Here is a 21,564-nt window from a genome sequence, read left to right as displayed (position 1 = left end):
AGAAAGAAAAATGAAAATAAAATTGAAAATTAATTTATTTTGGTGAATAAGAATATATGCCAACTCATTTAATAAATTATTTATTTTAAAATATTTCGTGTCGTTTTTGATCTTAAGGGAATTAATTATTCATGTACTAAATCTAAAAATAAGCTATTAAGAAATTAATAAGAGCTAATTGAAAACTAATCTATAAGTAAATACTAAAGACCCATTTAGTTTTGTTTTTAATAATAATAAATGATTATTTGTATGTAAGTCGTAATGAATTTATTTCTATTGTATGTTATTGTAATGTTGCATTTATATGAAAACAGTAACATGATAATAAAAAGGCTTGATAGTAAGGAAATGCCGAACCATGCTTCCGGCATGTAAAAAACGTGGGACGTGTTTTCCGGCACGTAAAATACGGCGAACACAGTAAGGTTGTTTAACCTGATCTGTGGCTCGAGCAACATTGTACTGGAGGAGTGACGACTCCCACTAAGTTAGGGGTTTTGGTTAACCTCACCCTAACAGGCCCTTACATATATCAAACAAAGATCATATGTGTTGCATTCATTAAACAAGTAATCGGATTCCACGCCCTAACACTCAAGCAGATGTGTTAGCAAATCACGCCCTGGTACTCAAGCAGAAGGACCAGAAGTTATCTATATATAAATGAATCTAATATAAAAATGAATTCCCTATAATACATAAGATACCTTGCATATTATTTATTGCAATGCACTTATTTTTGCTTATTACTTAATTGTCGTGCATATACTATCCATACTTGTATAGTTGCGGTAAGTTTTTATACTCGATTTTTTTTAAAGCTGACCGATTTCCATCGGCTGTTCCCATATTTCGGGAGCAGATGCTGCAGGTAACTTTACATGAAGTTATTAAGAAGCTATAGTATTGTCTGTGTGATGTTAGTATATATGTAGTTTATATTATGGGTATGTAAAGACGATAATTATGTATTAAAGAAAGAAGTAATACGTAAAATTATATTTTAATGATTTAAGTTTTCTTTGTTTTTATTGAAAATTCTGTTTTGTCTTATTTGTTTTTCGCAATAATCACGGTACGATAGACTTCCGCTTAGCATTACCTACTATTATATTACTTTAAACCTATATTTGGAAAAGGACTGTCCGTTACACAATGTGTCTTTGAAAATAATAACACCGCCTTAATAAAACTGGACATAGAAGTATGATTTTACGAACGAGATGGATAATAAGATTAATCATTATGTCAAAAAAGTAGAAAAATAGATCTCAAACTTGTATAAAGTTACAATCACGTCAACTTGAAGAGCACCAAGTTTAGAAGGATCAAGCACTTTACAACAAATTGTGTTGAAGAACGAACATAGCTCAATAATAGGATTTCACAATAATCCGAAAAAAAATATTCGTTGCCAATTCCCAAAAATGGACATTTTTCATTGTCGAATATTTTATTATAAAACAAAATAATAATTCAATTGATTTCCTTTAAAATCAACAATCATCATTTAAAAATACCAATCAATTCATCATCAACCATCAACATGTAAGAACTTGAGTTACTATCAATAGGGTTAAACTAATTTTACACAAATCTTAAATCCCAACATCCAACTTATATCAACTAATCAATACCAAATTAATTCTTATGTTCCTAAATTTATACTTGAACCAAACACCCACATTAATCAAATAAGAACCATAACTCAACAATACCAATCAATAAAGAAAGAATAATAACCCTAAATTGATCTCAAATACCCAATAAATAACCTTAAACATCCAATTTATTTCATAGTTTCTAATCTCACTTTATAAATTCCGTATTAGTACCATATCAGGACACCCTATTAGTATTTTGGTCATAACTTCCTCATACGAACTCGTATAGAGGCGATTCAAGTGGCTACGCGACCGTGAATCAGAGCTATACACTTATTATGACCCAAAAACAATCAAAACTACCTTGAAAGTGGTAAAACAGAAGTTTATTCTCGATTATCATGACAACATGTTAGTATTTTGGACATAACTCTCTCAAACGAACTCATTTTGGGGCGATTCAAGTGCCCACGCGACCGTAACTTAAAGCTCTACAAATGTCAAGAAGGAATCAGAACCCAGAAACGACTCTAACTGTCTCAAAAACAGCCAAACAGATTCGGACAGAAACTTGCTCAAATAAATTGAACTTTACTCACAACTTAAAACATCAATCAACAACTATTTAAGAACTTAAAACTACTTTTGAGCAAGTAAAATTTCCACACAATCACATAAAATTTCAAAACCAAATATCCACTTCAATTGCTAGTTCTTCAATGGCTACCTCAAAATGGCACCTTCTTGATACTACAATTATTGTAACAAAAAAACCTTCTAAAAACCTAGCACACAATAATTTAAAAGTCAATTTAAGGTCTTATTGACCATTAAATCAACTTGCAGGTAAAATCAAGAACACATAGAAAAGACTTACTTCTAATCCAAAAAGAGATAGAGATGGTGATAGTGTTAGATCTGTCCTCCTCCTTCTACAATAGCTACAATCATCAAAACACTTTAATTAGATTCTAGCTTCACAAAATTTGAGTGAAAATTTTCTGAAATTGAGATTGGGCGTTTTCAATTTAAAACCTTTTACTTAAATTTACTTACACCATTTATTTGAGAAGATGAAGTTAGGTAAGATTTCAGATTTCAGTTCTACTTTATGAAGAGATAAAGGTAGAGACTGGTCTCGAATTTGTGTTTCTTTAAGATGTTATGATGAAGGTGATAATGGTATGAAGAAAAGAGTAGTAGAAACAATCCTACAGATTAGTTTCTGTAAGATGCTATGATGAAGGTGATGGTATGAAGGAAAGAGTAGTAGAAATAATCCTACAGATTATATAACTTAGGGGAAAGGGTTTTATTTGGTGAGTAATGGATTGAGAGGTGTGAGTCATAGGCCATAGTGGCAATACGTGCGTGATTAACTTCTGACTCACACTTATCACAGTATGAGGTGGATAATACATCTATATTTTTCGTCGTATAATTTATTTTGTCCCTAAAAAGAATAAAACTGATATCTAAAATTCGTTGTAAAATTTTACTTTTTAAAAGACAAACTCATTTTACTTATTAAAATAATAATAATTTTTTTTAACGAAGACGTTTTTATAACTGTTTCACTTGCATACCTCCCCCTCCACAAATGTTTATTTTATTAATGGATTCAATAATACAATAATAAAATAACCTTCCCTCTTGAGAACAAACTCTGAAGGAAATTATCTCCCAAACAATAGAGATCACTCAACACTAATGAAGAGAAACAAACTCTCTTAGAACCTCTCCATGTATTAGCCCTTGCTCACTTTGTTATGTGTTATTCTATGAATTTATAAGCCCTTTATATAGAGGGCATACAATATTTTAGAATTATATAATAATTCACTAATAATGCAGCAATATTTCAATAAGTAATGCACTCTTCAACTCATACAAAACGTACACAAACACCTCTCTTTGTATTAGGCCTTACTTACTTTGTTGTGTGTTATACTATGAATTCATAAGCCCTTTATATATAGCGCATACAACATTCTGGAACTACACAATAACTCATCAATAATGCAACAATATATCATAAATAATGCATTCTCCAAGTCATATAAAACGTACAAAAAACTAACAGTTGGGCATCCTAGGTAGTTGCTCGAACGAGCCACCCATGTGCTCGAACGAGTAGCATGATCAGAAGGCTTCTGTTCGCTGCACAATGGGCTACTCGAACAAGGACAATTCATGCTCGAAAGAGCAGCTGGTCGAGCACCAATCTAGTTGTTGTTTTCTTATTACCTTGTTCGAGCAACCTTCATACTATGCCTTGCCTCGTTCAAGGCATGGTGTAACATCCTTAAGACAATCTCTTTATGCCTTGTTCAAAGCCTTTCTTTTTTATCTTTTTTTTTTTTTTTGGTTCAAAGCCTTCCTTACATTGACCAAAGCTTCTTATTTGCCCCATATCGATCACTTCATGCAGTAAACCAAACTTCAACACACTACAATTTGACACATCCATATCCTCATTCTCCAAAGCACAAGATAAAGCATGTTCGATACGTCAAAATCATCTCATTAACTAGGAGTTTTGGAACTTACTTCAACATAAGCAAATCATGTTACTACAATGCATAAAAAAAACAAGTTAACACACCTAAATCATGAAGAAGAGGAAAGGAAATTACTTTAACTACATAATTAATTTTATTTTTTAATCTCTTTTAACATGAATCCAATCCTGAAAAGAAAGTGTGTTTTCAATCCAACATTAATGTTAATACTATGAGTCTATGACAATACTATACATGACTATATATTATTCTAATTTATGTATTATCTGTGAACTAATAGATGAAATAGATGATATCTAGAAAGACAATCTTCATAAACTAGCTGCCCTCCCCTTGGGAATGTTTTCGCAGTTTGCTAATCCCCATCCGATCATAGTCTTCTCGTTGTCGTAAACAATTATTTTATCTTGCATTGATATATCTGTGACATGGAAACTCAGTAGTCAAGCAACTAACAATCAGTAAAGTGGAAAGAAAAAATAGGCCTCATCTCTATAGGAAAATAAAAAGTAGAATAAAATAAAGATATTATTATTTTAGAATATTATGTGTTTAGGAAGTTAAATCTTTTTTAATATTTAGGATATTAAGGTTATCTAGTTTCCTATTATTTAAGTTTAGGTTAATATTTTGTTTCCTTATTTTTAGTCCTAATATCATGTATAAATAGAGGCCTTTCTCTCATTGATAAATCAATACAAACTAAATTTTCAAAACCCAAATCAATCTTATTTCAGCATTATGATTTTCTACATGGTATCAGAGCCGTAAGGTTTTCTTGGACGAAAAAACTCTATTGGTATTTTATCATTGATCATAATCGACCAAAATCAAAAAAAAAAAAAAAAATCAAAACAAAAAAGCAATCAAACCAAACAAAATAAAAACAAAACCAAACTATGATTTGTATGGCTCAAATGGAACAACATTTGTTCCACCGTAACCAAAAATACAACAAAAAAATTCACAATTGGCTAGAAATTTATGAAAAATTAAATTTCAAAGATGATACCAAGTGGTGTAAAGGAATTCAAGCTGAAATTGATGATCGGGGGCAACTCAATCGTATCATTGTTGCCCCTCCTACCACCAGAGATCAACAATGGATCCAAAGTGATAAATTGGTGGTCTCTTAGATCTTTGCAAGTCTTGAACCCATCATTATTGATTGTGTTCTTGACTATACTACTACTGTCCATGAATTGTGGACTTGGATGCACACCTTTCTCGGGCCAATTTTGCTACCTTCCGTGAATGACCCCATCCAGTGTGACATTGCGAGGGAGAGAAATATTGGAGATAAGGAAGAAAAAGAAGAAAACTCGAAACCCGAAATTAAAAATCAAACCCAAAACCGAGATCAAGATCCCCAAAACCAAGGTTTAAAAGAAAAAATTTTCAACCAAGGTACGGATAATTTGCTAGGTGTCACTGATTCTACTACCACCACCAATACTGGTGTTCACGGTGAGTTGAAGGTTGAAAATAATGAGAAAAAGGAATTTAGTTCAAAAGTGAGAAGCACAGTAGAGACCATGAATGAGGAGAATAATATTTTATTTCCTCATTTACTTCCTTTTTATATGGAGGCACAAAATAATAAAACCCTACTCCATCAAATTCCTATGATCCATGAACCATTTCTTAACTCAACCCATGTTTTTTGTGAGTTCCCAGCCCCATTCACTCATCTTCCTTCACAATCTAACTTACGTGAGCCTAAAATCCAACAACCTAAAATTTAAAGCTTTGACCCAAATAATAAAATAAATCAACCCAATTTGCTTCTTTAACCTTTTATCCAAACTCAAAAAATGACATGAATTATGACAAATTTGCCGATGAGATCATCAAAATGCTCTTTGTAAAATCAAAAGATTAACTAGCAGACTTTCTGCTAAAAGCGATTGGATTACAAAAGATCAACTAGCAGACTTTCTGCTAAAAGCGATTGGATTCTAAGATTTGAAAATTATTGTGCAAATTCGGTTTCAGTGATCTCGAGACCTAACTTGAGGGGGAGTGTAGAAAATTAAAAAGTAGAATAAAATAAAAATATTATTTCAGAATATTATGATTTTAGGAAGTTAAGATCATTTTTAATATTTAGGATACTAAGGTTATTTTTCCTACTCCCTTTGATTCATTTGAGTTGTCTCATTTAGTTTTTTGACACTATTCATCGATCACTCTTAATTTGTATTTTATTTTTAATCTAGACGTCAAAATATAGTCATGTTGGATCTTGTTTGATTCGTCTTAATGTAAATTTTATTAGAATCAAATTTTTATAATTTTTAATTATGCACAATTAGAGATATTTAGAATTAAATTAGTGCATTGGATAGTGTGTCAAAATTAAATGAGACTACTCAAATGAATTGGAGGGAGTATTATTTAGGTTTAGGGTAATATTTTCCTTCCTTATATTTAGTCCTAATCTCATGTATCAATAGAGGTGTTCCTCTCATTGATAAATAAATACAAACCAAATATTCAAAATGCAAATCATTCTTATTTCGGCATTATGATTTTCTATGATCTCGTCTTTGATAAGCTGAAACAGTTTTTACTGATCCAAGCCGATGTTTGTACTTAAAACTAGCTTGTGCAGATTATAATTTATAATTGGTTTTTGATTATTTTAATATATCCAAAAACCACACAGATTTTTTTTTCGAAATTCATCGTTCCATACCTCCAATAATGTTGTAATTCTGCAATCCAACTTCAGTACCATTAAGAATTCCCAAGCAGACGCTGCCTTTCATCTGCAGGGTATGATAAGCATGTATTAGAGGTGATTAAATTTAACTCGGCTCTACATGTTCACACAATAAAGATTAACTAATAGCCTGAAACCGAGCACAAAAGGGAAGAAAATGAGATTCAGAAATTGCTTACTGATATAATAAGGTAATTCTCAGGAGGGAATTCATAATGAGCAGCATATCTGCTTCCATCTCCAAAGCTTAGAGTTAAAGGCTTGAAGTGCTTTCTTACATCGCGAATACTCCTGAACGGCCTTTTACCTTTCCAGCATACTGGAAGTGTGTCATCATCAGTTGCATCTTTTAAAGATGTTTTGCGCAAGTCTCTCATCAGCTACAAAGAATGTTCATGATTAAAATTTCTAGACTTACTACCACTTATTCACTAAAACTGTGTTTAACGAAGATTGAATTCGCTTAGTTTTATGATTCACACCTGAGACACAAGAATGTGATAAGCTTGAGAGGTAAAGTATGTGTAAGAACTCCCACTATCGAAAATTACAAGAAGATTTTCAACTCCGGTAGTTCTGTGACCATACAAGAGTTCTGCAAATCCAGGTGAATAATGTTTCCTGAAAACAAACATGATTATGGGCTATGTTACTTGGACTCCGTTCGACATCAGATACTTATGTAATATCCATAAATATCTGACAAGGGGATGGACACTTCACACTTCATTTTGGAGTAATAATTTGGTATATGTTCAAATAGGACACCAAACCATTTCGACACAAGCATATGCATATGAATATCATAGAAGAGAGGATTGTAGGAAATGATCTTACGTGTAACCTTGAGTTGTATTTGTCCAAACCATACGTGAAGCATCATAAACTTGATCTCCGAAAAAGATATAGCCTCCTCCTCGTGGACTCAAGCAGTGACCGATAATATTCCTGGTTAAACCCTGATCACTTAGTTGTGAGACGATGCTGGCTTTCCCTCTGCCAAGACCAAGGATCCCATCCAAGGGATGATGAGATGATCCAGGGATTTGATCATATCCACATCTACAAATTATGTAAACACGATTTGTCACCTTACACATTACTGGCTCCAAAATCAAACTCAATCACCGTATCGTAAGTGTTAGGAAAGCATGTACAACACGACTAACCCAATTGCGACACGAGGACTTTGTCTGTGTCCATTAGTGAGGTTGAAATGCATGCTATCTCTTACGAGAACACCAAGAGATGAACCTCCGTCTGCATACTCAACCTCATAATCACACTGATCAGGGCTATCACATTTATAATACTCGGGTTGAACAGCCGCACAGAGGGGATCTCTTGCGGTTATTAGGTCATTGCTGGGCTTATAAAGAGGATGAGGAGCCTGCAATTAATTTTCATGCACAAATCCTTGTCACCAAAGCACAAAACATTTTGGAGATCAAAAAGTAAATAATACCACAGGACACACGATTTACCGTCATTCTCTTAGATTGAAGTACACATCTTAACTAAACTCAAACAAATAAATTCGTAGGCAATAAAGATCAGAACACAATTGTAGCTTACCCTAGTACAACGGACACAAGGCGCATCACATTGTAGCCAAGTGAGATCACTGCCAGTATCCGGATCGAGAAAGAAGGGTCTTGGAGGATCTCCTACAAGAACCGGTACATAGTAAAATCTGCAGAGCAAGTTTAGAAATGTTTGAGACTATATTCTCACAAATGCCTCCAAATCACTGCAAAAAACCATACATTACATTACACTACCCTAATGTCATTAAGTGGCTCCCACCTAGGTGGGGTTTGGGGGTCGAATATATGCAATCTTACCTTTGTTACTGATAACAATAACAAAGATATTATTTCCGATTAACCTTGGTAGCAAATATCATATCCAAATCCACATATATTAAAAGTACACATGATTTTTGAGTCATTTTAATCTTTGCTCCAACGAAATTAGAGAAAAATCAATGTGTCTGCAAAGACAATTTTGCATTAATCTTTTCACCTGAAAAACTCTAATCAAAGAGGACTATCTGAACTCGTCTTTCCTGATCATCACTTTTTTAGATGGAGTAAATCCTAGAGAAATGCCACTCTTTTTGGCCTCATACACTTTCTTACATTATAAACACATTTTGCATTCAAATTTTCAATGAAAAAATGCAGATTATATATAATTCTTAGTTATGACCAATTCTTAGCACCCCAAACACCAATCTCTTACCAACTGATATCAACCAAGGGTATCAGAAATGCATCAAAATGACTGCAAACAAACATACATAGGACCTACACTCAATCAAATATAATACAAAACTCCAGAAAATTAGATTTAGACCCTAATCAGAATTCCTAGAAGAAACAAAAACAGTGAACAATAAGAATATCTGATGCTTATCCTTTTGTCAAGCAATACACACCACCAAAAAAATCCTAACATTCTACTACCAATCAAACATCAACAATCAAAATTCAAGAACCCATTTGGAGTTTGGACACAAGTACCCGAACCCGAGTAACAAAAGAGCTTTCAGAGCACCAAACTCAATCAAAATTGAAGAAATTTAACTGAAAAAGAGGAAAGATTGAGATAAAAAGAGAATAAGAATTAATAAAAATTACCCTCGAGGATAAACATTGCCATAAATGGGAAGAATAACAGACGAAACCATCTGATGAGCTGAAGATGAACCTAAAAACATTGGACGACCCCTATAATAATAAGGCTGTTTTTCATAATTATTATAACTTTCTGATAATGAAATTGTACCCAAAAGCAGTAACATTAAACACCATAACATATCATAGTTCATCTCTTTTCTTCGCATCATTTTCCTCAGTTTTTGTGCCCCTTAATTGCAACTTAAAAAGGAAAAATCTTGTCTCTTAATTTTAGACAGAAAATGATTTAGATTATATTTTCCAGAAATGGGTATTCAAAAAGTCATTGAAAAAGTAATTAATCTTATTTATACAACACAAAAGTTAATTGATTCTGTTGGGTTTTCTTGACTTGTTAGATGAAAATAAGTATTGAGTAGCTATTAAATTGTTATATAGAGATGTTTTTCCTTAACCTATGACATTTCTGATGTTCTTTTCTTGCGCTATAGACAACAACGATTATGAAGTGGAAGGAAGGAAACAACAGTTGACAAAACACCCAACTGTAATTCTGACTTGGGGAATAAAGAAAGGTATCCCTTTTATTTTTATTTTTGGGATAAAATATGACTTTTAAATAAGCTTCAAAAAGAGTTTAGCAATACAATATTAGCTAAAGGTTTCGTTTGGCAAGACTTTTTTAAGGGTTTTTAAATAAAAAATGTGAAACTTCCTGAAAGTTTCTTCAAATGTACTTTTGTGAACCAAATTGATATTATCAATGTACGTACTCTATAGAATGGCCAATGAGGACAAACTAAACAAGTGGGCTAACTACTAAGTGCTGTTAAATTGAGAAGTTCTCATAAACAATAACTAGATTTGAATTATATTGATATTATTAGAAATATATACGTGAATGCAAATTAAATTATTGATAAATTGAGAATTGGTCTTGTTTATTAAAATAAATAGTAAATACTGTTTTTAGAAAAAGTCTTATTGATTTTTTTTTCATAATTTATCCTATAATAAAATATAAAAGAAACAAAAAATTATAAAGTACGAATTTCATAGAAAACAACTAGTTTGAAATGTAGAAAAAGAGATTTGGATTTGTATTTGGTATGATTGAGCTTCAAGCACAATATGTTAGTAGGGCTAGATCATGTCATGATATTAGGTCATAGTCAAACTAAATCACATTTTTATAGATATTTTAGCATTTATATTACTTTACTTCAAAACAATTTAATGGGATCACTTAAACTAGGTTGAAATATTCCTAGCTAAAAATTGATTGTTTAGCTTAGAATAAGGGGAAACCATTGACTAATAACTAAGACTAAGATATAGTTAAAAAAAACAAGATTGCGACCTAAATCGGATCTTATTTAAGTAGAAATTAATATTATTTTCTTTATAAAATATTTTAAATTTAATTTTCACATAATAATCTCTTCTCTTTAATCTATCCTGTAATCGAAAAAAATTACCAAAAAACAAAAAAAAATATAATAAGATTCCAACAATAAAAACAATACACAAAATTGTCTAGAACCTAAAAATGTATGCACAATCCAAAAGATCATGTTATGATATTAAATTCATATTTTAACAAATTTAAGCCTTTTAACATTATGTCTAAACTTGCCCAATAATTACAAAATAGGTGTTTAACACCGATTAACAATCTAACTAACACCAAATAGTCAAATGTCGAAAAATTCCAACTGTTCCGACTAATCACCAACTGTTTTATTGGAAATATAATGTTATTACAAATATGTTACAAGTACATTGTATAGACAACAACACTATTTATAATCCCCTTGAAGATTGGATATAAAACTCCTTTAATCACCAAGAAAGACACCATGAATATTATGTTGCAACAATGAACGTTGCTCGGAAACTGATATTAATAAAGGCGTGTACTCATTTTGTTTTTGTAATATTTCTCCCACAAGGGTGCTTGGGAAGATAATTGAAATTCATAAAAAGATAAAATCTATTACAACAATTCTTTAGCACAAAAAGAATGCAATGTAAGACAATGTATTATAAATGGATTATGAACTTAAAAGATGTAATGAAAGTTAATTACTCTTTCACCACACTTCTTACAAAAGAGAAGCCAGAATAATGTGTATGTTCAAAGATAAAATCAGAAATTGTATGTAAGGGCAAAATGCCCCCATGCACACACGTTATATATAGAGGTGTGTGTCAACAAATTCCAACTTATGAAACAAATGATTCAAACAATGCTAACTTATGAAACAAATGATTCACCAATGAAAATTTATGAAACAAATGTTGTAACATTAATTATAACCAACATTTGAAGGTTGTCAATCATTAGTAATAATTGAAATCAATCATTGGTAATGAATGGAATCAATCATTGCAAACAAACAAAACTAACAAAAACGCAAAAATCAAGACAGAGCATAGGCGACGAATTGCCGCTCTTAGGCGACTAGTCGTTTCCCAGAAAGCCGACTCGGCTTTTCCCAAAAGCCGAGTAGGCTTTTATTTCTATCTAGAATGAGACAAATTAGTGAACAAGCAACGATTCATTGCTTATGGGAGACAAGTCGTCTTTTTCCACTGTTTCCAAATTCTGCGTTTTACTTTTGGCATATTTTGGACTTTGCTATTATTGGATATTGTCCCACAACTATATGTATTATGTAGTATATATAATCTAGGTCTTTATATACTCTAAATGTCCAACAATCATCCTCCATTTAGAGTATATTTGGACCTCCTTCTCTTTTTACAAAACAAGTAAATAATCATGTTTTATGCATCAATGCTAATAGACCTACGCATTGAATTAACGCCTAGTATAACACATATCAAAAGAGATCTAGCTAGAATGATATCCCTACGAATTTGAATTAACTAGTCCATCCAACCCCTTTAAGGTGAAAATACACATAAAACCAATGACAAAAAGTCATTACCTTGACACATTATAAAGGTCGTGTCCAAATCTATTCATATGCTTATCATTGTCGGTCTACCAATCTTGAATACTTGAAGTGGCCAAACTTCAAACATACATAGGTAGGTTCTCACTACGTATATAGTATCTCCGTGAATGGATACCTCACTAAGAGCTCTTTAACTCGTGACCTTGAGAACTTTTTATGGATGACTACTCGTTCATCACGATCCAATGTAACTTTGCCTCATGAATCCTTCTTGGTTACAAAGTTCAAAGGAATTACACAACATTGAATTCAAGACATGATGCCACTCATGTGTGAATAGGGCTTTTCTTTTAACTTTAACTAACTTAATATGATTGCAAGTGAAGTTTGTTCAATTGAATCCCTACTCATGGCTTAGTGAAAAAATCAGTCAAATTGAACTTAGTGTTCATATAATCAAGAGTTAGGACCCCATTATTGATAAGTCCTTGTACTAGGTTGTGCCCAAGAGCAATATGACAAGACTTACCATTATAAACTTAACTATGAGCTTTACTCAAAGACGTATAGCAATCCGTGTGAATTGCCACTGGTGATATTGGCTTTGGCAACAAAGTATCTTAAAATAAGAGATTTCTTAATCATTCCGCTTTATTTGCTGCTGAAGCAAGCGCTATGAATTATGCGGACATAGTGGAATCATCTATACACATTTCTTTTTAAAAGGACCATGAAATGGCACCTCCCCCATAAACAAACAACCAATCATTAGTTAAAGAGTTATCCTCTTCATTAGCGATCCAACTAGTTACTGAATAACCTTCTAAAATCGGAGGTTAACCACTATAAGTTATACCATAATCCATGGTACCTTTCAATTATCTTCTTATCTCCATCCAATGATGAGGGCCCGTGTTGCTTTCAAATCTACTTATTTTACCAACTTCAAATTCTATGTCCGGCCTAATACATGTTATAGCATACATCAAAGATCCTAGGACCTTTGAACACTCTAATTGTGAAATTTCTTGTCCAGTATGTTAGCAAATTTCATACCCGGTTCCATGGGAATTGAGACTAGAGTCGTTTCTAGCATGCTAAACTGATTCAGCACTATCTCAATATAATGATCTAGAAGTAGCTTAATCTGACAACCCTCTCTCATGATCTTAATGCCTAAGATCACATTGGCCTCCCTGTATCCTTCAATTGAAGGATATAGAAAAAAAAGACTTTTGTCTCTTGGACTTGTATTGAAATAGTACCAAAGATGATCATGTCATCCACATATAGGCAAATAATAACTCCATTTCCTTGGTTATCAAGTTTTCTATATACGCACTTATCGGCTTGAATCACTTTTAATCCAAAGGACAATAAAGTTGCATAAAACTTTTGTTGTAATTGCTTTCGTGCTTGTTTAAGTTCATACAACGACTTTTATATACTTTGTTCCCTTGTCCATTCAAAACAAACCCTTTGATTTTGTTTGATATATACTTTCTTATCTAGTTCTCCATATAAAATGCGTTTTTAACATCCCCTTGATGCACCTCTAGACAATAGATTGTAGCTAAAGCTACCAACAACCTAATAGGGGTTGTCCTTGCAACGGGTGCATATGTAACGAAATGTTCAATACCCAGCTTTTGTCAAAAGCCTTGTGACACTAAAAAGGCCTTGAACTTATCAATAGTTCTATCAATCTTCATTTTATTGCAAAACGTCCACTGGCAACCAATTGGTTTACAAGTAGGAGGATTGTTTCCTATGATGGATTACATTAACTCATCATCTATAGCCTCTTTCCAAAAGCCATTCCTTTGTGATGCCATTACATCATTATAAGTCAATGGGTCATCTTCCACATTAAACAAATATAGAAAACCGAAAGAAATTTTGTTTCTAGTACCTTCAACCAAATATACATAGAAAATCGGTCCAAAGTTTTTAGCTTTTCGTTGTCTTGTTCTTCTTTTAGGAATAAATCTAACATCTTCATATTTCTCTAGGTGTTGATGGTCATCAACAAATGGAGGGGTTTCGTATTGATCAGTATCAACACTTTCTTCAGTACTTTATTTGTAGAAGTCTTTGTCTACTCATTGACGAGAATCTATTTTCATCAAATATGGAAGCCTTTGACTCAATAATCTACTGAATGATATGTAGTTATTTTATTCTATTACATAAAACCTAAGAATTTTCTATGGTTAGCGTAACCTATAAAGATGCATTTATTGCCTCGTTCACCAAGTTTCTCTCTCTTGTTATCGGGCAATCTTGTCTTGGCCCAACAACCCAAACCCTAAGATAATTTAAATTTTGTTTTCTTTTCTGCCAAAGTTCATAAGGAGTTTCCTTATTTGTTCTCGATGGAACCTGTTTAAGAATATGACATGCTATCAACATTGCTTCACCCCAAAATCCTTCACTCAAACTAGAGTATGATAGCATGTAATTAACCATCTCTTGTAGATTACAGTTTTTGCTCTCTACATCATCACTTGATTGTTATATTTTGGTTCCTTTTATGCATGATAACTGTTATATTTCTTTGCGGTTTTTGTTACATCTTACTTCATTTTCTTGGTTTACATCCCTTTTCGAGGGAAGCATGTATTTGTTCGTGTTTTTATAGGTTTGCCACCTTTTTCCTAGCAAAGACGTGTTAGGGACGATGCTCCTTAATCCCCGAACGTTTTGAGAAAGAATGGATCAACGCCGGAAAAGAAATGAAGGGAAGAGGTGAAAAAGAGTCCAACCCAAGCAAAAATATCAAAAGTTGGGTTCGTTAACTTCAAATCGACTGGTCACACGTTGAATTTGAAGTTATAATAAAGGAGATAAAGTGTTTACAAATTGGCGTGCCAAGCACAACAACCCAGCAGCAGCAAGCAAAATAGCAAAAAGATGCTGCCAGATATCGATCCTGAGACCTACTTCACAGCTTGGAGCACCCTAAACCAACTAGCTCTCTACATTTAGTTTTACTACTCTGCCTAGGCTTAATATATATAATATAGCTTTCAGGCCCAATTTTAGAAATCAAGCCTTTAAAAACTCAATTTCGAGAAAAAATCAGGGGGCAGAAAATAGAATAGGCGAACGGCAACAACGGTTTTTTTTGCTCTTCATTTTCCTCTTCTCCCTTTTTTTTTATTCTTTAAACCCTATTTTCATTTTCTTAAATTTTCTTAGATTAAATTTAATTTCTTCCATTAAGAATTTATTTTTATGGCTTATTTTGGCTAGATTTTGTTATTTCTATCTTTTGTTGATATTTATTTGAAGCATGCAAACCATTTTAATGGTGCTTTAAGTTTGGGTTTTTATGGATTTTTATTAACTTCTCTTCAATCCTTTTTCTTTTGTCTTGTTCCTTTTTAAGTTATTGGTGGCTAAAATGGTTTAATTTATTGTTAATGGTTTTTTTAGTTGTAACGTTGATTAAAGAGCAGTTATCTAGGGTTAGGGGTTAACCCAACTTGTGCTAATGGATTGATTATGGTTACAAATGGGAAAATGTTGGTTTAATTGTGAACCTGGGAAGTAGGTCACTCCGCTTATTGTGTTTAGATCACCGGATCGCTTTTCAAGTACCAACGGGAGTTAGGTTTATTGGAGTATCGACCTCCTCTCAATGGGTAGAGTCGAGGGCAAGGGATCAAGGAGAGTTGACCTTGGCACTCAACGCATGAAACGTGAGTTTTACCCTTCACTTACGAGAGCAGGGAAGAATTGACAAATTGTTGGATTTTTGTTGCCCGTAGGTCTTGTTATCACTCACAAGAGTGATGGGAATGGGATTCTCGAAGGCGATCCCAAGCCCGATCCAAGATCGGATCGCTCTTCGTATTTGAGTCCACACCTTTGTGATCAAACCAAAGTAAACCTTAAATTAACTATATAAAGTCCGTTGCACACGAGTTAGACCCTACCCCAATGTTTCTTTGTTTATTGCTTTCATTGTGGTGACCATATCTTAGACCACCATCTTCCATTATATGATCCCCCAACATCTAAAGAGGCCCTAAGTCTCGCAACTCGTCTCCCTGTGGATCAACCTCCTACTTGCCACTATACTTGTGTAGAGTAAAATTAGGGTGCTTATTAATTTATTTTGATTAGAGGCTTTAGCAACAACACTAAAAATATAAAAATATCCTCTGTCAAAAACCTATAAATTTTCTATGGTTAGTGTAACCCATAAAGATGCATTTATTGCCTCGTTCACCAAGTTTCTTTCTCTTGTTGCCGGGCAATCTTATAATGGCCCTACAACCCCAAACCTTAAGATAATTTAAGTTTTTCTTTCTTTTCTTCCAAAGTTCATAAGGAGTTTCCTTATTTGTTCTAGATGGAACCTGGTTAAGAATGTGACATGTTATCAACATTGCTTCACCCCAAATCGTTCACCAAACTAGAGTAGGATAGCATGGAATTCACCATCTCTTGTGGAGTACGGTTTTTGCTCTCCACATCACGACTTGATTGTGGGACGTATTCGGCGGTTGTTTCATGTACTATGCCCATAGATTGGAAATATATGGTATCATAGTATTCTCCTCCTTTGTATGTTCTAAGCCTTTTAAGTTTACTACCAATCTTTATTTCTACTTTATTTTTGTAAATCATAAAAGAACTAAAGACTCATCCTTTGTATGTAATAAAAACACTTAACAAAACTTGGAATAATCATCAGTAAATGTAATGACATATCTTTTATTCCCTAATAAAGGTGTGCTATGAAAGTCACACAAGTCACTATGCACTCAATCAAGAATTTCATATTTTCTAACAACACTTTTAAATGTTGTTCTAGTGATCTTGTTAAGTATGTTTGTCTTACAATTATGTGATTGTTCAAAACAAAGAGGTATTAAATCATGCCTTGACATAAAGGAAACTTTATCAAATTAACTTGTCTTAATTTGAAATGCCACAAATAATGCAAATCATCACATATATCACTTAGAACATCAACATTACAAACATAGTTTTTAGAATTACAAACTATTGAATGTTTATATAAATTACATTGTAAATAAGCACGACCAGTAAAGAAGTTAGTCATGAAAATTATACACCTATCCGCGTCAAATAAAATTGTAGCCCAATCGATTCAAAAGTGAACCCAAGACAAGGTTTCTACTAATGTTAGGTGCATAATACACATCTCTCAACACCAAGAGATTTCCCGACGTAAACATAAGTTCCACTTGTCCCTTTGCATGGACGTTGATGGATGTATTATTCCTTATGTATAGATACTCCCTATAAACAACTTTATGCAAGGTCTTGAACAAAACTTCATTCTTACACACATGCCTTGTTGCTACCAAATCGATAAACCAAGACATATGATTATCCTGCACAATACTAGTATTAGTATTCATCAAATAAAAAACAGAATGTTTATTCAACCATGAATGATCACCATAAGTAGAGGGGTTCTTGCTTGAAGAAGCTTGGCCCTTTGTCTTCTTTGTTGGCTCTTAAGGTTTTGATGATGACTTCACTTTTAAATAAACAAACATGTTTTAGAGATTGTTTTGTAGGTGAATATCCGATTTTATTGAAATCGTTGATGAAGCCTATGACTTGGTTCGTGGAAGTTGTACGTGTCTTCAAATATTCAAGAAGTTAGATAAGTGCTTAGGAAGTTAAAAGTTGACAGACGGTCTACTGTTCCTAAAATGAACAATCTAACAGAAGTTGAAGCTGGAGACAGTACGCTGTTCCTACGTAGCAGGTCTGGAGAAAAACATCGACTGGAAAATTGCAGTTATTTTATTATTCTGTTTTTAGTTGATGTAAACGGTTAAAACTTAAATTAGTTACTTAAATTAATTAGTAAGTTAATTGGCTAAACTATTTTTAGGTTATCTAAAAATAGCCTAAGACTTTTTCTTCTTAAGATTAAGATCTCCTATTTTTTAGGATCTTGTGTTTTTATTCCTATGCTATTTTTAGCTTAAGGAAACTGTTTTTCTCTTTAACCAAATAACAGCCGGACATTTATTTCTTGGCAATTCCACTATCCTTTTGTTTTGAGAACGTGGATGATAGTGGGAGGTGTGTCTAAGGTAACTGCTGGCTGTTCCCACTATAAATAAGAGGAACTTTGCTCAAACCGAATATCCATCCAAGAGTGTCAATTCAAGGGAGATCATTTAAAAAAATATTTTCTGTTTCTAAATGCCAATTAATTTATGATATTTTTCTTAAGTAATTATTTTAATTTTTATCCTCTTGAGAATTGGCCTTGTAATGGTTATTGAGTGTTTTGTTGTAATTAGACTTATGAGAAGTCTAAGGGAATAGAGAAGTGAAACGTGAGAAGAGAAAGAGAAGGAGAAAGTAGAGAAAGAGAATTAGGCCTAGAGTAGAGAATCTTCAAGTGAAGCAAACTGTTTTATGTAATTGTATTTGATTGCCTAAAATATAGTGAGAATTTTGAAATACCGGGGGGTCGTGGTTTTCCTTCTTATTAGGCCAAGAAGGTTTCCACGTAAAATCTTTGTCTCCTTTTTATCTTTTGCTTTTTAAGTTTAAGCTTTATTTTGATTGTTAAAATTTCGCAAATTAGAAGAAAAACAAAGTAAAGCTAGATACACAACAATTCACCCCCCCTCTTGTTGCATTCGACCATCTTCGTGTATTTCAACAATTGGTATCAGAGCCCTGTTCCTCATTTAATCAGGAAACCCTGAGAATAGTATCCTGTTCCCTGGCAAGATGTTGAAGAAGAACGAACGCATGGAAGAAGGGTACTCTACGCAAAGGCCACCCATGTTCGATGGGAAATTCTATACCTACTGGAAAAATAGGATGGAAATTTTTATAAAGGCCGAAAATTATCAAGTATGGAGAGTAATTGAAATAGGAGATTTCGAAGTGACGACCATCAACTCCAACAATGAATCAAATCCAAAACCAATCACTGAATATGAAAAGGGAGACTTTCAAAAGATGGAGATGAACGCTCTTGCTATCAAGCTGCTTCACTGTGGTCTCGGGCCAAATGAATATAATCGTATCATGGGTTGTAAAACGACAAAGCAGATTTGGGACCTGCTGGAAGTTACCCATGAAGGTACCAGTGTAGTGAAGCGATCCAAGATTGACCTCCTAATGTCCAAATATGAAAGGTTTGTTATGGAACCTAAGGAAAACATCCAAGAGATGTTTACCAGGTTCACCAACATTACAAACGAACTTGTCTCTCTTGGCAAGATTATTCCAGTTGATGAACAAGTCAGGAAAATACTGAGAAGTCTTCCACAAGATGAGCGCTGGAGAGCTAAGGTCACAGCCATCCAGGAGTCCAAAGATTTCACCAAGTTCAATTTGGAAGAGCTGGCTGGTTCACTCATGACACATGAACTACATTTGGGAACAGCTGACAGTTCCTGAAATAAAGGACTGGCTCTGGCAGCGGATGATAGTGAAGAATTAGAAGCTGGTGAAGAGGAAGCTGCTATGTTGGCACGTAAACTCAAAAAATTCTTCAGGAACAGCAGATATAGAAACCAAAGAAATAATAAGGAAAGAGGAACTGCTAACTTGAAGACGAATTTTGAATGCCACAAATGTGGAAGTACTGATCACTTCATCAAGGATTGCCCTCTATGGAAGAATGAGAAGGGCAAAGGGAAGATAAGGGAAGCTGGAAGAATGCCAAAAAAGGGAAACTTCAGAACAGATTTTCGTAAAGCAATGATCGCAGCTTGGGTGACACTGAAAGCGAAGCTGAAACTAAAGTTCCAGTAGAGGAATAAACTGCAAATCTGTGTCTCATGGCATCTCATGAAGAGACTAAGGAAAGAGAGGTAATGTCTTCTAGTTCTACTCTTAAACATCTATTCAGTTTAAGTAAGGATAAATTAATTAAGGTATTTTTGGAAACACAAGAGAAGTTGGAGGAAAAAACAGCTAAGTGTCTCCAAATTGAGAAAGACCTTAAGTTAAGTAAAGATCACATCTCATACTTAAATACTTTTAGGATCGATGTGCAAAGTAGATTTTTTGAATTTTTAGATAAGAATGTTATTTTAAAAGAGCAATTGGAGAAAATAAAGCAGAAATTCATCATTCTTAACATTGAAAAGAACCAAAACAAATTGCTAGAATTAAAATAGGATGAAAATGATAAATCCACTCATGTGTTTAGCACGGAATTTCAAGAAATGAAATTAAAATTAGAATCATGTGAAAGGGAAAGTAAGTATCTAAAAGATCAACTTACTTTAAAAGGAAAAGGGAAAATCAATGCAGTTCCCAAATGGATTCTAAATGCTAAACCAAAGAGTAAAGAAGGTCTAGGTTATGTTAAAAATAATAAAAAGAAAAAGGTCTATGTTGATCTCCCTAGTAGTAAAATCTGTTCCTTTTGTGGCAAAACTGGACACCTGAAAAATCAATGTGTAAAAAGGGAACAGCATACCAAAGCAAATAAAAATTATGTCGAACGCATATGGATTAAGAAATGTGATTCAAGTATTATCGACAGGGAACCCAAGGATGACTGGGTTCCTGAACCTAACCATTAATTTGCTTTGCAGGTTCAAGTGAGGGGGAACAACTCATGGTATCTCGACAGTGGGTGTTCCAAGCACATGACGGGTGACAAATCTAAATTTCTCTCACTTGAAGCATATGATGGGGGAACTGTAACCTTCGGTGATAATATGAAGCGTGAGATAATCGCCAAAGGAAAGGTTGGAAGGTCAAGTTCCCATGCCATTGACAATGTATTTTTAGTCGAGAATTTAAAACACAATCTTTTAAGTATTTCTCAATTTTGTGACAAAGGTAACTCTGTTAAGTTTACTTCTGAACGATGCATAATTTCTAGGAACAACACAGGAAACCCTGTGCTTGAGAAAATCAGAAAAGGGAACACTTATGTTGTGGACCTGGACACTGTTCCCAAAACCAGTCTAACGTGTTTAAGCGTTATAAAATAAGACCCACTGCTTTGGCACAAGCGTCTAAGTCATGCTAGATATTCATTGATTAACACTTTAAGATCAAAAGACCTAGTAAGAGGATTACCAACAATAAAATTCCTCAAAAATGAAATTTGTGATCCTTGTGCTAAAGGAAAACAAGTGCGGTCATGCTTTAAATCAAAGTATC

The 21,564-nt window shown here is 33.4% G+C and overlaps 1 protein-coding gene across 1 annotated transcript; it reads right to left on the bottom strand.

Annotated features, from left to right (window-relative positions):
• Positions 1-4,242: 4,242 nt before the first annotated feature.
• On the bottom strand, positions 4,243-10,194 carry LOC130817680 (aspartic proteinase Asp1). Its single transcript, XM_057683525.1, has 8 exons — positions 9,497-10,194; positions 8,430-8,547; positions 8,024-8,244; positions 7,692-7,916; positions 7,337-7,475; positions 7,034-7,234; positions 6,828-6,900; positions 4,243-4,550 (listed from the first exon to the last, which is right to left on the bottom strand). The coding sequence occupies exons 1-8, from the start codon at positions 9,703-9,705 to the stop codon at positions 4,441-4,443; spliced, it is 1,296 nt and encodes a 431-aa protein (XP_057539508.1). The 5' UTR covers positions 9,706-10,194; the 3' UTR covers positions 4,243-4,440.
• Between the last annotated feature and the right edge of the window lie 11,370 nt (positions 10,195-21,564).

Source organism: Amaranthus tricolor, chromosome 7 (genome assembly GCF_026212465.1).
Source record: "Amaranthus tricolor cultivar Red isolate AtriRed21 chromosome 7, ASM2621246v1, whole genome shotgun sequence".
Classification (NCBI taxonomy): Eukaryota; Viridiplantae; Streptophyta; class Magnoliopsida; order Caryophyllales; family Amaranthaceae; genus Amaranthus; species Amaranthus tricolor.
Note: the sequence above shows the minus strand (reverse complement) of the source record. Positions and strands in the feature narration are given on the sequence as shown.